This window comes from Bubalus kerabau, chromosome X (genome assembly GCF_029407905.1).
Source record: "Bubalus kerabau isolate K-KA32 ecotype Philippines breed swamp buffalo chromosome X, PCC_UOA_SB_1v2, whole genome shotgun sequence".
Taxonomy (NCBI): domain Eukaryota; kingdom Metazoa; phylum Chordata; class Mammalia; order Artiodactyla; family Bovidae; genus Bubalus; species Bubalus kerabau.
This window is the reverse complement of record NC_073647.1, coordinates 151,283,152-151,303,646: the sequence shown is the minus strand read 5'-3', so window position 1 is coordinate 151,303,646 and position 20,495 is coordinate 151,283,152. Positions and strand designations below refer to the sequence as shown.

At 41.3% G+C, this 20,495-nt stretch overlaps 1 protein-coding gene and 1 non-coding gene across 13 annotated transcripts in view; one reads left to right on the top strand and one right to left on the bottom strand.

Moving 5' to 3' along the window:
* OFD1 (OFD1 centriole and centriolar satellite protein) overlaps positions 1–20,495 on the bottom strand; it is a 59,456-nt gene that overhangs the window by 32,616 nt on the left and 6,345 nt on the right. For 3 of the 12 annotated variants that reach the window (XM_055565724.1, XM_055565727.1, XM_055565722.1), the window contains exons 3-10: positions 17,007–17,207; positions 13,917–14,024; positions 13,604–13,672; positions 13,485–13,515; positions 12,810–12,938; positions 6,013–6,120; positions 4,352–4,488; positions 3,865–4,038 (exon numbers count right to left, since the gene is read on the bottom strand). In XM_055565724.1, the coding sequence (XP_055421699.1) occupies positions 3,865–4,038; positions 4,352–4,488; positions 6,013–6,120; positions 12,810–12,938; positions 13,485–13,515; positions 13,604–13,672; positions 13,917–14,024; positions 17,007–17,207 (957 nt within the window). Of the gene's footprint in view, positions 1–3,864; positions 4,039–4,351; positions 4,489–6,012; positions 6,121–10,290; positions 10,357–12,809; positions 12,939–13,484; positions 13,516–13,603; positions 13,673–13,916; positions 14,025–17,006; positions 17,208–17,377; positions 17,528–20,495 lie in introns of all 12 variants that reach the window. The other 9 variants (XM_055565733.1, XM_055565735.1, XM_055565729.1 and 6 more) reach the window with 8 other exon arrangements.
* On the top strand, positions 411–517 carry LOC129640454 (U6 spliceosomal RNA). Its single transcript, XR_008708824.1, has one exon. It is a non-coding gene; the product is annotated as a U6 spliceosomal RNA (small nuclear RNA).

The window sequence follows — 20,495 nt, the reverse complement described above, 5'->3', positions numbered from 1 at the left end:
TGTGGTGTTGAAGAAGACTTTTGAGAGTCCCTTGGACAGCAAGGAGATCCAACCAGTCCATCCTAAAGATCAGTCCTGAATATTCATTGGAAGGACTGATGCTGAAGCTGAAGCTCCAGTACTTTGGGCACCTGATGCAAAGAACTGACTCACCAGAAAAGACCCTGATTCTGGGCAAGATTGAAGGCAGGAGGAGAAGGGGACGACAGAGGATGAGATGGTTGGATGGCATCACCAACTCGATGGACGTGAGTTTGAGTAAACTCCAGGAGTTGGTGATGAACAGGGAGGCCTGGCGTGCTGCAGCCCATGGGATCATAAAGAGTCGAACACGACTGAGTGCCTGAACTGAACTGAATGGTATATTTGTCTTTCTGACTTTGTCACCTGTCTTCAAGATGACAGTGTTAGCGCTCGCTTTGGCAGCACATATACTAAAAGTAGAATGACACAGAGAAGATTAGCATGGTCCCTGCACAAAGATGACAGGCAAATTCGTGCAGTGGTCCATATTCTTCCTAGAATAGTGCTTTGCCATTATTAATGAACTGTGAGAAGTAGCTCAAGGCAGTGTTCCTCACCAGTAACTCCAGGTGAGGTAAGTTGAAGATGACTGAAGAAAAGCCTGGCTGTTGTTTAAGAAAATAACTAAAACCATCAGTTACTAGTTTCAGCTGACAACAGAATGGTTTATTGCTGCCACTGTCCATGCCTACACATAATTTATTTTGTATTTTTGAATAAAGACATTTGTACGTTCTTGATAAATGAGCACAAGAGCCATGTACCAATATACTGCTTTCAACTTAAACCACTGAGGCATTTTTACTACAATGCTGTTAAAATCAGGATTTTAGTGTTTGCCATCACTCGATGAGAAGTTAAGCAGCAGCTTTTCTATGGAGAGTAAGAATAATTGTGTACAGAGTAGAGAAACATCCAATTGTGTGAAAACCTTTCTATAATAAAAATTGTTTAAAGTTAAGAAAAATAGATGATATTGTTAGTATAAACACAATCCAAGCCTCACAAACACCTGTGCCTCCAACATTTATTTTACAGCTTGTTGTTCAGTCACTACATCGTGTCCGAATCTTTGTGAATCCCATGGACTGCAGCACACCAGGCTTCACTGTCCTTTATTATCTCCCAGAGCTTGCTCAAACTCATGTCCATTGAATCAGTGATGACATCAAGCCACCTCATCCTCTGTTTCGCCCCTTACCTTCTGCCCTCAATCTTTCCCAGCATCAGGGTCTTTTCCAATGAGTCGGCTCTTCACATCAGGTGGCCAAAGTATTGGAGCTTCAGCTTCAGCATCAGTCCTTCCAATGAATATTCAGGGTTGATTTCCTGTACGAATGACTGGTTTGATCTCCTTGCTGTCCAAGGGACTCTCAAGAGACTTCTCCAACACCACAGTTCCAAAGCATCAATACTTCAGCACTCAGTCTTCTTTATGGTCCAATTCTCACATCCATACACAACTACTGGAAAAACATACCTTTGACTAAAGGGACTTTTGTCAACAAAGTGATGTTTCTGCTTTTTAATACACTGTCTAGGTTTGTCATAACTTTTCTTTCAAGGAGCAAGCATCTTTTAATTTCGTGGCTGCAGTCACCGTCCAGTGATTTTGGAGCCCAAGAAAATAGTTTCTGTCACTGCTTTCATTTTTCCCCCATCATTTGCCATGAAGTGATGAGACCAGATGCCATGATCTTCGTTTTCAGAATGTTAAGTTTTAAGTCAGCTTTTTCACTCCCCTCTGTCACTTTCATCAAGAGGCTCTTTAGTTCCTCTTCACTTTCTGCCATAAGGGTGGTGTCATCTGCATATCTGAGGTTATTGCTATTTCTCCCAGCAATCTTGATTCCAGTTTGTGATTCATCTAGTCCAACATTTCGCATGATGTACTTTGCACAGAAGCTAAATAATCAGAGTGACAATGTATAGCCTTGTTGTACTCCTTTCCCAATTTGCAACCAGTCCATTGTTCCATGTCCAGTTCTAACTGTTGCTTCTTGATCTGCATACACGCTTCTCAGGAGGCAGGTAAGGTGGTCTGGTATTCCATCCCATCTCTTGAAGAATCTTCCACAGTTTGTTGTGATCCACACAGTCAAAGGCTTTGGCATAGTCAGTGAAGCAGAAATAGATGTTTTTCTGGAATTCCCTTGCTTTTTCTATGATCCAACAGATGTTGGCAATTTGATCTCTGGTTGCTCTGCCTTTTCTAAATCCAGCTTGTCCATCTGAAAGTTCTCAGTTCACGTTCTGCTGAAGTCTAGCTTGAAGGATTTTGAGCATTAGTTGCTAGCACGTGAAAAGAGCACAAGTGTACAGTAGCTTAAACATTCTTTGGCACTGCCTTTCTTTGTGACTGGAATGAAGACTGACCTCTTCCAGCCCTGCGGCCATTGCTGAGTTTTCCAGATTTGCTGGCATATTGAGCGCAGTATTTTAACAGCATCATCTTTTAAGATTTGAAATAGCTCAGCTGGAATTCCATGACTTCCACTAGGATTGTTTGTAGTAATGCTTCCTAAGTCCCACTTGACTTCACACTCCAGGATATCTGGCTCTAGGTGAGTGATCACACTATCATGGGAATTCGGGTCATTAAGACCTTTTTTGTACAGTTCTTCTGTGTATTCTTGCCACCTCTTCTGCTTCTGTTAGGTCCTTGCTGTTTCTGTCTTTATTGTGCCCATCTCTGCATGAAATGTTCCCTTGGTATCTCCAATTTTTTTGAAGAGATCTCTAGTTTTTCCCATTCTAAGTGAGCCCAATTCTCAGAACTGTTTATACCAAACTTATAGAGGGGGTGCAATTACCATTTAATAACTGGGTCTTTTTGAGAAGCTCCAAGCAAGGGTGGATGCTGGGAGGAAGTCTTTTACTTTCAACACAACTTCCTGACAGAAGCCCTGGCTGTCCACAGGAAGCAAGGCCCCAAATCCAGTCTGGTCTAAGACACAACCTTAACAAGGCAATCTACTGTTCCTAAAGCAATGGATCCAATCTCTCCCCACACCCACTCCTGCCACCGGGCAACCCCTCTACCTCCCATCCAGCCACCATGCTGGTGGACAGGATCACACACCCATGTGGCAGCCCTGTATGCCTCCAACTCTGTTCCCATGGCAGCACGTTGCATTTTGTTTGCATTATTGACCTCAAACCCCTACCTGCAACTCTGTCCTCTTGACCCATCTTCTTCTTCCACCCGTCAGAATCTCAAGACCTGCTTCTCAGTGTCTTTCAGGCTGCCATGTCACTGTCCCTGTTGCTTTATATTAGCGGCCACCCACCATCTTGAGCTCCCTTCCCTACCCTGCCCAACCCCAGTGTCTTCCATGAAATGGGCTGCCTTTCTGAAGCCAAGGAGATTCAGCTCTCTCAAGCTCATCTCCCTGAGCAACTCCCTCCCTCCAACCTTGCTGACACTACACACCCTCCTGAGAGCTGCACTGGGGCCATCACCTGGAAACCCTGGACTTGGTCTACTGCTGGTCCAGGCTGCCCACCTCGGCTGAGCCCTTGACACAGCTCAGCAACCCTGTCTGCTTTCCAGGGCTTCGTTTCCTTTAGTGACGGCAGCTACTTCACACCTCTGATCCTCTCCTCCCTGCTGTTAACCAAACCTCACAGCTGCTGCTTCTTTGGTGCAAGTTTCTCCCACTCCCAGCATGGACCAGCCCGTTTGCAGTCCATTCCCTCCAGCCATCTCGGACAAAGGATGCCTGCACATTCTTTCCAAGTCCTGTGCTTTCCCTTGCGCTCTTGACCCCGGGCCCTACTCAAGAGATAGCCCAGAAATGGCCCCCCGCCCCCACCCAGTAAATGATTTTAGAATATTACCTCCTGGTGCTTTTGAATTCTCTCTATGGTTATCTTTTCCTGAGACATCAGGGCTTCAGATTTTGCTTGACAAGTTCTCTCAAATTCGTTCTGGAACTCAGCAAGCTCCTTCTCATACTTCCTTTTTTCTTCCATTTTAATTTTCACGATTTCAGTATCTTTAAAGTATTTCAACTGCCAATTGATGACAAAAAATTGTAAATACCAATAACTATAGTAAAGAAACAGTAACAAATTCTCTCTTCACTGTTAGCTTTAACATTAATGCTATCTAAATATATTTAGTTTAATTCATCTTCATGTTTCATCTCATTCACTACACTTACAGGGTGTATTCAAGTCATAAAGACTGACATCATCTGGCAAGAGAAACAGTATGCACAACATTCATTAGTAAAGATTGTAGTGATTTCCCCATATACCGAAGGTGAAGACATTAAAAGACAAGCAAAAACATCACTCTTAATGATAACAAGATAAATCTTACCTTCTGACTCATTTCTGCCCGTAGCTGCTGTTCTACTTCCCTCTTATATTCGTTTAACTTGATTTCTAAGGATTCTAACTTTGGCTGCTGAGGGCAAGCACCTGCAAACTCATTGTCAATAAGTTGAAGCTTCTCCGCTACCAAAAAATAACATGGAAAATGAGGTCAGAGAGACACGGGCAGGTGAGCAAACGGCCAGAGCTCTGTTCAAGCACAGCGTATACTTAGGAGAAAGTGTTAAGGATGTCTGCCATTTACTTATTAATACAAATGTGTCCAAAAAGTGAGAGAGCTTAATGGACAGGTAAGTGATTAACCAAGTATAACAAATTTCACGGCAGATTCGAGGTGTATAAGTGTTCGCCATAAAGCTTTCAACTGTTCTGAAAGTTTGAGAATCCAATATAAAATATCAGGTGAAAAGAAAACAAAAAGTATACTTTAAGTCAAATAACAGTGGCATCCCTTTCTAGTGTCTACGTGCCACAGGAGAAGGCTCTTTGACTGCACTTTAGTTAGAGCTGACTCACACTTTCAAAATACTGACCCTAAGAGGAATCAAAGATCACATGTTTCACTTCCTCCACTTCACAGAGGAGGAAACTGATGCCCATCCAGTTGAAGGGACTTCCAGAGGGCTAAACAGCTACATAATGGCATCAGTGGGGCTAAGGCCAGGTCTATGATTGTCTCACATTCCAGCAGTCTTTCCAGGAGACTCCCAGCCCTCAAACCAACTGTGGATTTGAAACCAACCATGAAGCACACTGCAAACCTGGCCCTCTCATACAGTCTTAATCATGTGTGACACCAATATCATCAAAAAGCAGGCAGAGGAAAAAACGGCTGGCAGAAGCAGACTAAAATATGTGTGCTCATTCGTATCCGACTCATGGACTGGGGCATGCCAGGCTCCTCTGTCCATGGGGCTTCTCCAGACAAGAATGCTGGAGTGGGTTGCCATTCCCTTCTCCAGGGGATCTTCCCGACCCAGGGATTGAACCCAGGTCTTCTGTACTGCAGGAGAATTCTTGACCGCTTGAGTCATCAGGGAGTAAAATATTGGCAGTGATGTCTCTGATTGGCAAAATGTCAGCCATGGTTTTCCATCTACTTTTCTGTATTCTACCAGAACCCTGTACAGCAGAAAAGGGTCCGGGTCATGGACCAGAAAACCTGGACTCTGGTATCAGTTCTAACCCAGACAGGACGTTGCCTAATTGTTCTTCCTCAAGTGACCTTAGCTTTGTCAACTGTAAAATGAAAGGATGGCCCACTGACTTCTCTAGTTCCCTGCAATGCAGGTAGTCTGAGATCCTCCCACTTTAGTGGCTATAACATAAAGTCAGATGAGACACAGGGAAGAACCTCCCAGTCAAGAGAGCTTTAACCCAACAAACAAGAAAGGAAGTGAGCCTCTGGATCCCCGTGAGAGGTGGAAAGCATAGCCCTGGTCGTCAAGAAGGAAGGAGCAGCCCTGGAGAGCAGTTCCTGGTCCTTCTGAGAAAAAATGAGCAACAATTCCAGAAAACATGCCACCAGCAGCCTGCATCCTGCTTAGTGAAGCAAAAAATACATAATACAGTAAGTACATCAGGCCATCACCTTCACTGAAAAAAGAAAATGGAAGAAGTGTAATTATGGAAGAGGATCACAATTACCAAGAGAGTCTTTGATGGGAAAGGTTGAACTTGTCTGAGTTTCCATATTGCAACTTTCTTTATTCTGATGATATTTTGCCAGTTCTTTCAGAAATTGTATAAGAAAACCTGAAAGACACAATGTATACAGTTTTGTTTCACACCTTTCTTTCATTCAACTATTGCTCAATCACTGTTTATGCAATCTTGGTTTTATAACATTATCTTTTTCACATCATGTATCTTTTAAGAATAATTTCTGAGGAAAGGCCTTTCCAAGTATGACATCAAACATGAAAATTAAGAACTTATATAAGGCATGAAATAACAAAGTCAAAAGACAAATGATACACTGGAAACAAGTATTTGCAATAATATGGAGACAGGACTAATTTTCATAGTATAAAGAGCTTTTCCACATCAGCAAGAAAACAGAAAAATAGGGCAAGACACGGACAAAGTTTACAGAAAAAATTTTCAGTGTTAAATAAACATGAGCAAAATAAAAATAAATGCAAATTAATACTACAAAAGAAAGACTATATTTTCTCAATACACATATTATCAAAGTTTTAATCTTTAGCACTCTAAGTGTTGGCAAGGGAGCAGGGAAGCAGGCGTGCTCTTTCACTTGGGAGGGAAATTGGTCAGTGTTTATGGATATTCAAAATCCAAGTGCCCTTTAACCCAGTCATTCTTCCTCTCTGAATTTATAGAACTACACTTTCTCAAAAGGGTGTAGCACTGCACACCACACGCTTCTAATGGCAAACGCCAAATAATAAAATCTTCATCAACATGGGGATAATTAAATACATTCTTTTAGTTTAAGTACAGTGATAAAAATATATTGCTGGACAAAGGAAGCGAATTGCACAATAGTATAATATAATCCCATTTATGAACATATGTGGTTTAATTACATATAGACTTTGACCCCCATAAACTAAATGCTGGTAGGATACACAAGACACTCTTCATTCTAGTTATCAGCAGAAAGTGAAATTAGAGAATATGAACAGAAGTTTCTATTTTTCTTTTACTTTATACCTTTATGAATAGTTTGAAACTTTTTTTTTCTTTTTGGCTGTGCCATGTGGCTTGTAGGATCTTAGGTTCCTAACCAGAAATCGAACGTAGGTCCCCAGCAATGGAAGGATGGAGTCCTGACCGATGGACCACCAAGGAATTCCCTGAAACTTGTTTTGGGTTTTTTTTTTTTTAAGTCATGAGTATAAGTTTTTAAGTTAGTATAAGTTTATAAGTTTTCACTTTCTTAGAACAGATGACTGGATTTCTGCATCAGCCAAGGGCCTTTTTTCCTTTACTACTGAAGATATTACAATATACTAGATCTTTTTAACTGTGGTTGATTGACAATGTTACTTTCCTCTGTACAGCAAAGTGATTCAGTTTTACATATATGTACTTTTTAAAGAATATTCTTTTCCACTGTGGTTTATCATAGGATACGGAATATGGTTCTCTGTGCTCTACAGTAGGACCTTGTTGTTTATCCATTCCCTATGTAAAGCTTACCTCTGCTAACCCCACCCTCCCCCACCTTGGCAATCACAAGTCTGCTCTCTCTGTCTGTGAGGCTATTTCTGTTCCACAAGAGCAAGTGCAAGTGAAGTTGCTCAGTTGTGTCCGACTTTTTGCGACCCCATGGACTGCAGCCTACGAGGCTCCTCCGTCCATGGGATTTTCCAGGCAAGAGTACTGGAGTGGGTCGCCATTGCCTTCTCCAAACTATGTATGCTAATGCTAAGCCGCTTCAGTCGTGTCCGACTCTGTGCGACCCCATAGACGGCAGCCCACCAGGCTCCGCCGTCCCTGGGATTCTCCAGGCAAGAATACTGGAGTGGGTTGCCATTTCCTTCTCCAAAACTATGTATACATACTTATTTATAAATATCTCTATGTCTCATCTGTATCTATGTTAAGCTAAACATGAGCTCATACAGATGTCTCCAATGCCACCAGTACCATATGAATCTTAGCCTCCTCCTGTTTATCTCTAAGTTCCCACCTGGCTCCCACCATCTATTATTCCATTACTGTATTGTTCAACTCCAGCCCACACATATAACGGTTTCAAAACTTTCAACCAGCACCCCCATGGGAAGTAACTCACCTTGACTACATAGCCTATGTAGGTTCTTCTGCCTTCAGTTGCAGTCTTCATCCCTCTCCAGAGTTAGACAGGTAGGCATATCTTTGCCCCACCCCTTTCAGTGAGGTTACTATGGTTACATTGTTTTGTCACAATCAGCATTTAAACCTGAGGTCACCTGACCTCTTACCCTTGCATACATGAAGGCTCACTCTTTGTAAAGCTCTACAGGATTTGACAAATGTCTAGCACCATGTATTCTACCATTACCGTAATTTAAGAACACTTTCACCACCCTAAAAAACATCCTATGCTTCCCCTCTTCAACCTGCTACCCCTTCCCTCCACATCCCTAGCAACCACCTAGCAACAAAGTGGTCAGGTGTGCTGACCACCTCTATAGCTTTGCCTTTCCCAGGATGTCACATATATGGAATCATAGACCATGTAGCCTTTTCAGAGGAGCTTCTTACATTAACAACACAGAGTTGCGATTCATTTCTCTCTAGCTATCAAGCTTCATGGCTTGATAGCTCATTCCTTTTAGCTGAATAGTATTTCCCTGTTGGGATGTACCACAGCCTGTTTATCCATTCACCCACCAAAAGACATCTTGTTTGTTCCCAATTTCTGGCAACTGTAAATAAAGTTGCTATAAACACTCACATACAGTTTAAGTCACTTGGGTAAATACCTAGGACCATGACTGGTGGATCATCCAGTAAGACTATGTTTAGTTTTACCACCAAACTACTCCCCCCCCCCCCCAAGTGGCTATACCATTTTGGATTTCCACCAGCAATGAGTGAGAGCATCTGTTACTCCACATCCTTCCAGCACTTAGTGCCATAAGTGAGCTGGATCTTAGCCATCCCAATACATGGGAAGTGTTATCTCATTTCTGTTTTAACTTCCATGTCTAATAACAAATAACATGGAGCATCTTTTGATATGCTTACTTGCCATCTGCCTATCTTCTTTGGAGAGCTACCTGTTCACACCCTTTGCTCATTTTTCAACTGATTTGTGTCTTTATTGTTGAGTTTTCAGAGTTTTTGGTATACTTTTGACACAAGTCCTTTATTGGATGTCTTTTGCCAAGACCCTCCCCCCGTCCGTAATTTGTCTTTTCACTCTCATAGAAAGGCGTTTTTAAATTTTAACAAAATCTAACTAGTCTATTTTTTTCTTTCATTTAATCATGCTTTTGATGTTTATATCTCATCACCAAAACCCAGGTGACAAAGATTTTCTCCTAATGTTTTCTTCCAGAAAACATTATCGTTTTGTGTTTTACATTTAGATATATGATTCATTTTCAGTTAATTTTTGTGTAAGGTGTAAGGTCTGTGTCCAAGTTCATTTTTGTGTATATGCATGTCCAATTGCTCCAGCATCACTTGTTGAAAAGTCTAAGTTTCCTCCACTAAATTGCTTTTTCCTTTGTAAAAAACTAGTCGACTATGTTTGTATAGACCTATTTTTGGGTTCTCTATTCTGTCCCACTGATCTATTCTTTTGTCAATCATAGGTAAGGATTTTAACTTCAAGAAAGAAGAGTCAGTGTCCAAATTTTCCACCCAGCTATTTTCTGGGTACCATTTATCTCTGAAAGGAAAAATTAGGTGTTGGAAGGATGCGTAGTGGAATCTAGGGGAAAGTACCAAAACCATCCAACAGATCAGCATCCTCAAAGTATAAACACAGTTAGATAAGACCAAAGATCTCTGTCAGGAAATACACAACTGTCAGGTCCAAAATATCTTCCTACAGGTTTTTTTGATGGTCTCAATTTCTTGATGCTGAAGCTCCAGTACTTTGGCCACCTGATGTGAAGAGCCGACTCACTGGAAAACACCCTGATGCTGGGAAAGATTAAAGGCAAAAGGAGAAGAGAGCGACAGAGGATGAGATGGTTGGATGGCATCACTGATTCAATAAACATGAATCTGAGCCAACTTTGGGAGACAGAAGACAGGGAAGCCTGGCGTGTTGGCAGTCCATGGGGTCTCAAAGCATTGGACACAACTTAGTGACTGAACAATAACAACAATTTCTTAATTGGAAGTCACTGATTTTAAAATCATTTCATTGTAACAGTAGCTGTTTTACCGTTAGCCAAGAGTTTTATCCAAATTATGCCACTAGGATACATGACGTGTCTGCAATTCAGTTTTTCTTACTTTCAGGGATTTTACTCGGAGGCTGGGTGAAGCTGGTATGAGATGTTGACCAGACGTCTTTCTGAACTAGAAAGGTTCAAAGAATGACTTTAAAAGCAAAAAGCTATTTTTAATAATATACATACCTAGAAATAAGTGGATTATTTAAAAACCCCTTACAGCCCCTAATTCCTTCCTGAAATAGTTACACTACAGACAGCAGCTATTTACTTAGACCTGTACTGTCCAATGGAGAAGGCAATGGCACCCCACTCCAGTACTCTTGCCTGGAAAATCCCATGGATGGAGGAGCCTGGAAGGCTGCAGTCCATGGGGTCACTGAGGGTCGGACACAACTGAGCGACTTCACTTTCACTTTTCACTTTCCTGCATTGGAGAAGGAAATGGCAACCCACTCCAGTGTTCTTGCCTGGAGAATCCCAAGGACGGGGGAGCCTGGTGGGCTGCCGTCTATGGGGTCGCACAGAGTCGGACATGACTGAAGCGACTTAGCAGCAGCAGGAGCAGTGCTGTCCAATATGACAACCAGTAGCCAAAAATCGTGTAGCTATTTAAATTATAATCTCAGTTCCTCACACCAACCACATTTGAAGTGCTCAGTAACCCCATGGTGGCTAGTGGCTACAATATTAGAAAACACAGATTCAGACATTTCCATCATCACAGAGTTACACTAGACACCATTGCCTTAGACTCTACAACCCCGGATCACCTATCATCCTCAGCTTCAGTAAGGATGAGCTACTCTGCAGGTGGTCTAGAGTATCTTGTGATCCAAATATTATATACAGCATGGATAAGCAACAAGATCCTACTGTACAGCACAGGAACTATGTTCAATATCCTATGATACTGGATATGAGGGAAAGAATAGGAAAAAGAATGTATATGTATGTATAACTGAATCACTTTTCTGTACAGCTGAAATCAATGCAATACTGTAAGTCACCTATACTCCAATAATACAATGAAGTGAAGTGAAGTGGAAGTCGCTCAGTTGTGTCTGACTCTTTGCGATCCCATGGACTATACAGTCCATGGAATTCTCCAGGCCAGAATAAGGGAGTGGGTAGCCGTTCCCTTCTCCAGGGGATCTTCCCAACCCAGATCTCCCACATTGCAGGTGGATTCTTTACCAGCTGAGCCACAAGGGAAGCCCAACAATACAATAAAACAGAACAAAAATAGAATGTCATGTGATTCACTTATCCTCTGCTAACATTACATCCAGGAGGCCAGGCAGTTAAGTGACAGACGAATGACTGGCAGAAACTAGGTACTCAAGTGTTTGCCGAATGGTAATTAATGAATGTCCCAATGAGGATGGTAGCAATGTTGGCAACAGACAAAATCCAGGAGCACACCAACATTAATAGGGCCATTACATCATGTTACAGATTTTTTGAAAAGCTCCAAATAACAGCTATGCAACACAGGCAGGGTACTGGCTTACGTTCATACTACCAAGTCCATCAAGTCCAGCCCGTGGCCTGGCACCCACAGCAGCTGTAAAGGGAGAAAGAACCTCAGCTTCCCTCCTTCTGTGTAGGCAAAAATCCACCTCTTTCACCTCTCCACTCCCTGTCAGCCTCCTCGGCTTTTACACAGAATAGGGCACCACACTTCACTCTTGGCACCCCTGCTCACCCAGTGTGGGGGTTTCTCCCCACACCAAGCCATACTCTTATGAGGCCAGCGGCGTGTCCTACAATTTAACTCAATTCTGACACTGTCCACCTGGAGCTAGGAACTGATCCCACCGGTGAAGGGCCTCATTACCACAACACTGATCCCCCACCTCTCACAGATATCTTAACACGTCCTTCAGATGCCAGCCCCAAGCCCAGGTTGTCACCTGTGCTTCTGAGCAATGGCTATTGATAGGAGATGCCATCCTCCTCCTTGCGCTTGTTGAATGTGTCCGACAGCTCACAGAACTCAGTGAAGCACTTAGACTTGGCAATTTATTAAAGGACATGATAATGGATACAGATGAACAGCTGAATAGGAGAACTGCACAGGAGCTGAGCAGGAGCCTGAGTTCCATGCCCTCTCCAGGCATGCCACTCCCCCAGCACCTCCACCTGTGCACTGACCTGGAAGATCTGTGAACCCTGTACTTTGGGGATTTATGAAGACTTCATCACACATGCGTGACTGATTATTAACACCATTTTTAGTCCTTCTCCCTTCAACAGAATGCGGGGGCAGGGCTGAAAACCCCAAGCTTCTAATCATGGCTTGGTCCTTCTGATGACCAGCCCCTATCCAGGAGCATACCCAGTGCTGGCTCGTTCAAACAAGAGACACCCAGAAACTGCAAGGGTTTCTGGAGCCCTGTGTCAAGAACTGAGGTCAAAGACCAACACCAGAACAAGAGATGCTCCATGTGTTCTTAGGAAATTACATGGGTTTGGGGAGCTGTGTGCTGGGACTTGGGGGTAGAGATCAATATATACTTTTTCTATTATCTCAGAGTAGTTGGGCTTCCCAGGTGGCGCTAGTGGTAAAGAACTCACCTGACAATGCAGGAGACTTAAAAGATGAGGGTTCAATCCCTGGGTCAGGAAGATTCCCTAGAGAAGGAAATGGCAACCCACTCCAGTATTCTTGCCCAGAAAATCCCATGGACAGAGGAGCCTGGAGGGCTACAGTCCATAGGGTAGCGAAGAGTGAGACATGACTGAAGCGACAGCATTAGACCTATATAAACACTTGATTACAAAAATAACATACAACATACAGTTCATTCTTCAAGCAAATACGAATACAATACTCGATATACTGTACTTGGGGGATATCTAGGATACAAAGACAGATGCCTAAACATTGTTCTCTTTGTTTTGGAGGTGTTTCATACAGTGGGTATCTTAAAAAAAAAAAAAAAAAAAAAACTAGCATTCAACCTATTTGTAGGGCTTTTGATGCTATCTCTAGCTTTCTTATTTGAGTAAGAGCTATCTTAAAAGGTTGAAAATTGGGGGAAAAGGATCCACATTTATCAAAACAAATGACTGGTTCTATTTTAAAATGAACTGCCAGCAAGGAAAAGCCAATGATTCAATTTAAATTCCCTTAAATGATTCAATTTAAATGCCCTATTCTTCCACCTAAAAATTATTAGTTTCATACTTTTATACAAAAAAACACATAACAAAAATGTTCCGATTCTCTACAAAGATGAAGTCTCCTACCTTTTTGGTTTTCTTTATCAAAGCCTGAAATCTGTTAAAAGAAAACAGTTTACTTTTATTCAACTATTCAGTTATTATTAACAAACCAAAGCAGATTATTAAAAACTAAACAATCCTACCAGTGATTTGTAGAGACTGGATTCAGGACTGATTTTAAAAAGATGCAATAGATTCTGCATAGTAAATACCTTAAAAAAGAAAAAGTACACATATTTCAACATCAACGATTAAGTGATGATTTAGGATGTTTCGGAATATAAGACTAAAAATCATGGTTCAGACTAAATAAGATTATAAATATATGCTAATAACGTAAAATGTAAGCTTTCTCATACTATTAAATAAATTACACTAAACTTTGAGGTCAAAAGGATAAAATTTCTCTTGATCATGTAACTAACCTCCAAATAATTCACATCAAAGATGATATACCTGGGGCTTCCCTGGTGACTCAGTGGTGAAGAATCTGCTTGCCAATATAGGAGACATGAGTTTGATCCCTGGTCCGGGAAGATCCCACATGCCATGGAGCAGGTAAGCCTGTGCACCACAATTATTTTATTTAAATTGTGGCTCTTCATTTAAATTACACTAAACTTTGACATCCCCACTCAACAGGGACCTCAGGGAACCTCTCGTGTTGCCTCAGGGAAGTCAGGCCTCCTTTTGAGTGAGGGGGGAACTCTCAATTGCTCTCGAGTTGCTGCAGGCGAATCGAGAGTCATCTCGCATAGAGTGGGGAATTGCGTGGTTTTTCTCGAGTTGCGGTGGAAAGCTTGGGGTTCCTCTCGAGTTGCAATGGGGACCTGAGGGAACCTCTCATGTTGCCTCAGGGGAGTCAGGCCTCCTTTCGAGTTGCAAGGGGGTACTTGGGATTGCTCTCGATTCGCTGCAGGGGAATTGGGCCTCATCTCGAGTTGCAGTGGGAAACTCTACAGCTCACCTGCTACAACTACTGAAGCCCACCGGCCAGAGAGCCCGTACTCCACAAGAGAAGCGCCGGCAAAGAGAAGCCTCATGCTGAAACAAAAACTAGCCCCGCTTGCCACAACTAGAGAAAAGCACATGCAGCAACGAAAACCCAGCACAGTCTAAAATAAATTCAAAAAAAAATTTTAATATCTTTAAAAAATGACATGCCTGACAGAATAACAGAAATGGTTAATGGCTTACAGCTGACACTCAAATATCTGAGTTCACCCATGAACATGTGAGTATATTCCAGGGTCTCTCAATGGCAATGAAGTTTTAAAATTACTATTGCTTCAAAATGGAAATAAACTAAGTTTTTACTCTCTTTGAAACTATAAATGTTTAAAGCTATTTTAGATACACCTGTGGTCAAACATTTTGCGTAATTTTTTAAATTTTATTTATCCTGGTTGCACTGGGTCTTCGTTGCTGTGCATGGGCTTTCTCTAGTTGTGGCCAGTGGGGGCTACTCTTCACTGCAGTGTGCAGGCTTCTCATTGCAGTGGCTTCTCTTATTACAGAGCAGAAGCTCTAGGGCTTGGGGGCTTATTTGCTCTGCAGCACGTGGGATCTTCCCAGGCCAGGGAATTGAATCTGTGTCCCCTGCATTGGCAGGCAGATTCTTAGCCACTCCACCACCAGGGATGTCCCTTGAGTGAATATTTTTAACATGTATTTCTACTATCATGTGTATTATTATGTCTACCCTGAGGACATTGATATAATCTTCTGTTGGTTTTCCTTTAAAGAAAATATTTTATAGTACAGAAATCTTTAAGAGTGTGAACTACATCAGTGCTATAACGATGTGATTGACTATTATTCGTTTGAGTGGCAAAATTGTGAAATATGAGAAACACAGGTGGAAGGATCAAAAAGGAATTTCTAAGGCTGGTAAAATTTGCTTGTTTAAATATAATGTATCTATTTATTATTTGTTTACTTAAGTATTTATTTATTTACTTGGCTGGGCTGGGTCTTAGCTGTGGTATGTGAGATCCAGTTCCCTAACTGAGGATTGAACCCAGAACCCCTGCACTGGGAGTGTGGAGTCTTAGGCAGAGCCACCAGGGAAGTCCCTACACAGGATATTTAAATTTTAAGTTTTTCCAATAACAACACTGTTGTTCTCTTACAACTTCTGAGTATCCCACTCTTGGGCAATTATGGCCAAGATAAACAGCAAAAACACAGGGACAACCCCAAGACTGAACCCTGATGTAAACTACAGACTTCAGGGGATAATGAAGTGCCAGTGTAGGTTCACTGAATGTAAAAATGTACACAGTAGAAAATGCTGGGGTTGTGGGGGAGGCTATGCTTGTGTGGGGTCAGGGAGCAGATGCACTGCTTTTTGCTATAAACATAGACTGCTCTAAAAAATTAAGTCTATTAAAAAAACCCAGAGAGTTGGCTATATCTATCTACCTTTAAAATAACACAGTGTAACTAGTATGTTCAATGGTTGGTGGAGAGACAGTTAAAATAATTAGGAAAAAGCTGTTTCGCTATTTAAGAACTCCACAGGTTTTTAAAAGGTACTTATTCTTCTCTTCGGAGAAGGCAATGGCATCCCACTCCAGTCCTCTTGCCTGGAAAATCCCATGGATGGAGGAGCCTGGTAGGCTGCAGTCCATGGGGTCGCTAAGAGTCAGACACGACTGAGCGACTTCACTTTCACTTTTCACTTTTCATGCACTGGAGAAGGAAATGGCAACCCAGTCCAGTGTTCTTGCCTGGAGAATCTCAGGGATTGTGGAGTCTATGGGGTCGCACAGAGTCGGACACGACTGAAGCGACTTAGCAGTAGCAGCAGCAGCAGTATTCTTCTCTTACTTAATCACAAACAGGACAAGTATCTGAAGAGACTGTAGCAGAGTTACGAAAGTACATTGTAGATGTAGATTAATGCCCTGGTTGCCACTTACAAATCATGTCCGTTTGAGTAAATCATCTCACCTCGCCAGAGGCTGGATCCTCACCTCTAATTCATCTACTATAATGGCAACCCACTCCAGTATTCTTGCCTGGAAAATCCCATGGACGGGGGGCCTGGTGGGCTGCAGTCCATGGGGTCCCTAGGAGTCGGACACGACTGAGCAACTTCACTTTATTTTTTTCACTTTCATGCATTGGAGAAGGAAATGGCAACCCACTCCAGTGTTCTTGCCTGGAGAATCCCACGGATGGGGGAGCCTGGTGGGCTGCCGTCTATGGGGTCGCACAGAGTCAGACACGACTGAAGCGACTTAGCAGCAGCAGCAGCAGCAGTCTCACAACAGATGTTCAAGATAAATGGCAGTTTAGGGTCTCAGACTACATGGAGTGTCAGGTCAATTCTAGCTCCAAAACATCACAATTTTATAAAGACAAAGCAAGCCGCAAAGGAACTGGTAACAATGTTAGATTTCATACTCCTTTGTCACATTAACAAATACATGATGTAATTTCAGAGACAAAAAAGAAACAGACCCAGCTATCCAGGGAGCACTTCGTTATTACCTGAGGAAGAAGCTACTAACACAAAGTTCAGAAAAGCAAAGATGTTACCTTTTCTTTTGCCAAGCCACTTTCCGGAAAGAAGACAGAAAGCGAATACTCATAGCCACATCTCTGTAAGTGATCGGCCACTAGAGAGTTGGAAGCTCCTATTAAGAGGGAGCTCTCTTCCACTGAGATGGATGGGGACTGCACTTTACCATTTAGAACAGGGTGCATCAGTTCGTGAATTAGCTGGTTTCTGAGTTGCGTCTAGAACAAATACAAAAATGAAACAAAAGAGAAAACAATTTCAGCAGGACTTTTTTCCACTGGAGGTACATGGATTTGTCACACGAATTAGAATCCTTCCTTTTATTTCCAGAATGGCTCAAGATTCATGGCCACAAGTTAAGAACCTTCTCCTCCACACTCTGTCTTACCCTGTGAGACAAACAGCCCAGTGGGTTCTGGAAAGAGCAGCTTGACTGGGGGTGAGCCACAATGTGATGAGACTCACTTCACTTTCCAGTTCAGGAACTTTTCATTGGGGTTTCAAATATAGGAGAAAATTCGGCTACTCCCTCAATTCTCTGCAGATTATTGGAGGAGATGAAAATATCTGGTTAAATATGTTAAAGTATATTAATCAAAGTAAAATAAGGTTCCCAAAAGGGAAATAATATATGCAAGAGAGAAATCAGTAAACCCAAAAACACTTACTAAGATTCACTTTCATCTGACCTATTTATAATCCTAGACACTGTAAAACGTAATAATTTTCCTCTATCTTACAAAGGAGAAAATTAAGGTTCAACGTGGCTAATTTTCTCAAGGTTATAACATGAGCATCATTATTCATTTGGGTTTTAAGAAAATCCCCTAAGTTATTTGAACTAATGGATATTTATTTTAACTATTTTGCACATAATCTGGAAACATACAACTGGGCCGAGTTTAAGAGTACACTGCCTAGATTCATGGCAGTTCAGCAGTAAATAACATCTAAGAAATTGTTATTAATAGAACACAAACAAGAAACAAATGGAGATCTTGTTCTATCTCTTTCTTCTATCCTTTAGCTAAAGAGTAGAAAGTATATACTTAGTAGTGTAGAACAGAACTTATTATATGTATTATATGTATATCTAAAATCCTATAGTAAATGACACTTTTACACTAAATGAATATACATGCTTTGTCTCATCTGATGCAGTTAAGTAACTGAAAAGAGAAAACTATAGCCTTCCCCACCAGTAAAATGTAATGGTTTAATTTAATTTGAAACATAGGGAAGAAGAAATACATTCAGGTCCAGCTTAACTAAAAGGATTTAAAGTGTCTGGCAAACAAGTACTGAAATGGGTAAGAATTAAATTAGGGATATAAGTAGGGTTAAATGAAAAGAAGAGTAGCAAACAGTGGAATGACATTACAGACGAATTTCCATCTAAACAAACACAAAAAGCACACCATCTAGCACTTGCTAGAAGGAATCCAAAAAGTGGCTGGGGGCTTTCCAGAAGCCAATGCAAAGCGGCAAATCTATTTTCAGAATTCAAGCCTGCAATGTCCCTAAGACAGAAATAAGGACAGAGCCCTCACCAGAAAATTTGCCTATTAAAAATTTCTCCCCCAAAAGCACTGGGGAGTTTGGGATTTTGAGCATGAGCCACCTGTTCTCCTTACTTGGCCCTACAATAAACCTTTCTCTGCTCAAAAAACAAAACAAAAAAACCCACAAATGTTGTGGGTGGTGGAGGAGAAGTGGGAGAGATGAAAATTATGGACCCTCAGCACATCTCTCAGAAATTGACAGAGTATAAAACCAACATTACTCTATCCAGTAAGGATCTCACTCAGATTTAACGGACAAATCAAAAACTTTACAGACAAGCAAAAGCTAGGAGAATTCAGCACCACCAAATCAGCTTTACAACAAATGTTAAAGGAACTTCTATAGGCAGGACACACAGGAGAAGAAAAAGGCCCACAAAAACAAACCCCCAAAAATTAAGAAAATGGTAACAGGATCATGAGTGAGTGAATGAGTGAAGTCACTCAGTCGTGTCCGACGCTTTGCGACCCCGTGGACTGTAGCCCACCAAGCTTCTCTGTCCATGGGATTCTCCAGGCAAGAATACTGGAGTGGGTTGCCATTTCCTTCTCCAGTGCATCTTCCCAACCCAGGGATCAAACCCAGGTCTCCTGCAATGCAGGCAGAAGCTTTAACCTCTGAGCCACCAGGGAAGCCCTTGAATGGAAATGGATTAAATGCTCCAACCAAAAGACACAGACTGGCTGAATGGATACAAAAACAAGACCCATGTATATGCTGTCTGCAAGAGACCCACTTCAGACATAAAGACACATACAGACTGAATATGAAGGGATGGAAAAAGATATGCCACGCAAATAGAAATGAGAAGAAAGCTGGAGTAGCAGTACTCATATCAGACAAACAGACTTTAAAATAAAGATCATTATAAGAGACAAGGAAGGACACTACATAATGATCAAGGGATCAATCCAAAAAAAATACAACAATTATAAATATATATGCACACAATACAGGAGCACCTCAATACATAAGGCAAATGGTAACAGCCATAAATGGGGAAATTGACAGTAACAATAATAGTGGTGGACTTTAACACCCCACTTATACCAATGGACAGATCATCCAGACAGAAAATAAGGAAACACAAGCTAGAAATGACACATTAGACCAGAGAGATAGACTTAATTGATATTTATAGGACATTCCATCTGAAAGCAGCAGAATACACTTTCTTCTTACACACATGGAACATTCTCCAGGAAGGATCACATCTTGAGTCACAAATCAAGTCTCGATAAATTTAACAAAATTTAAACTGTATCAAGCACCTTTTTCAACCACAATGCTATGAGATTAGATAGCAGTTACAGGAAAAAACTATTTTAAAAAACACATGGAAGCTAAACAATATACTAAATAACCAAGAGATCACTGAAGAAATCAAAGAGGAAATAAAAAAATACATAGAAGCAAATGAAAACAAAAACACAATGACCCAAAACTTACAGAGCACACAACAAAAAGCAGTTAAAGGAGGGAAGTTTATAGCAATTCAATATCACCTCAAGAAACAAGAAAAATCTCAACAATCTAACGTTACACCTAAAGCAACTAGAGAAAGAACAACAACAAAATCCTGTAGCAGAAGAAATCATAAATATCAGAGCAGATATACATGGAACAGCAACAAAGAAGACAACAGCAAAGATCAATTAAGCTAAAAGTTGGTTACTTGAGAAGATGAACAAAATTGATAAACCTTTAGCCAGACTCATCAAGAAAAAAAGGGAGAGGATTCAAATCAATAAATTAGAAATGAAAAAAAAGAAGTTACAGCTGACTCCACAGAAATACAAAGGATAAGAGACTACTACAAGCAACTATACACCAATAAACAGGACAATCTGGAGGAAATGAACAAATTCTTAGAAAGGTACAACCTTCTAAGACTGAACCAGGAAGAAATAAACAGGTGAATGATAAGTAATAAAATTGAAACT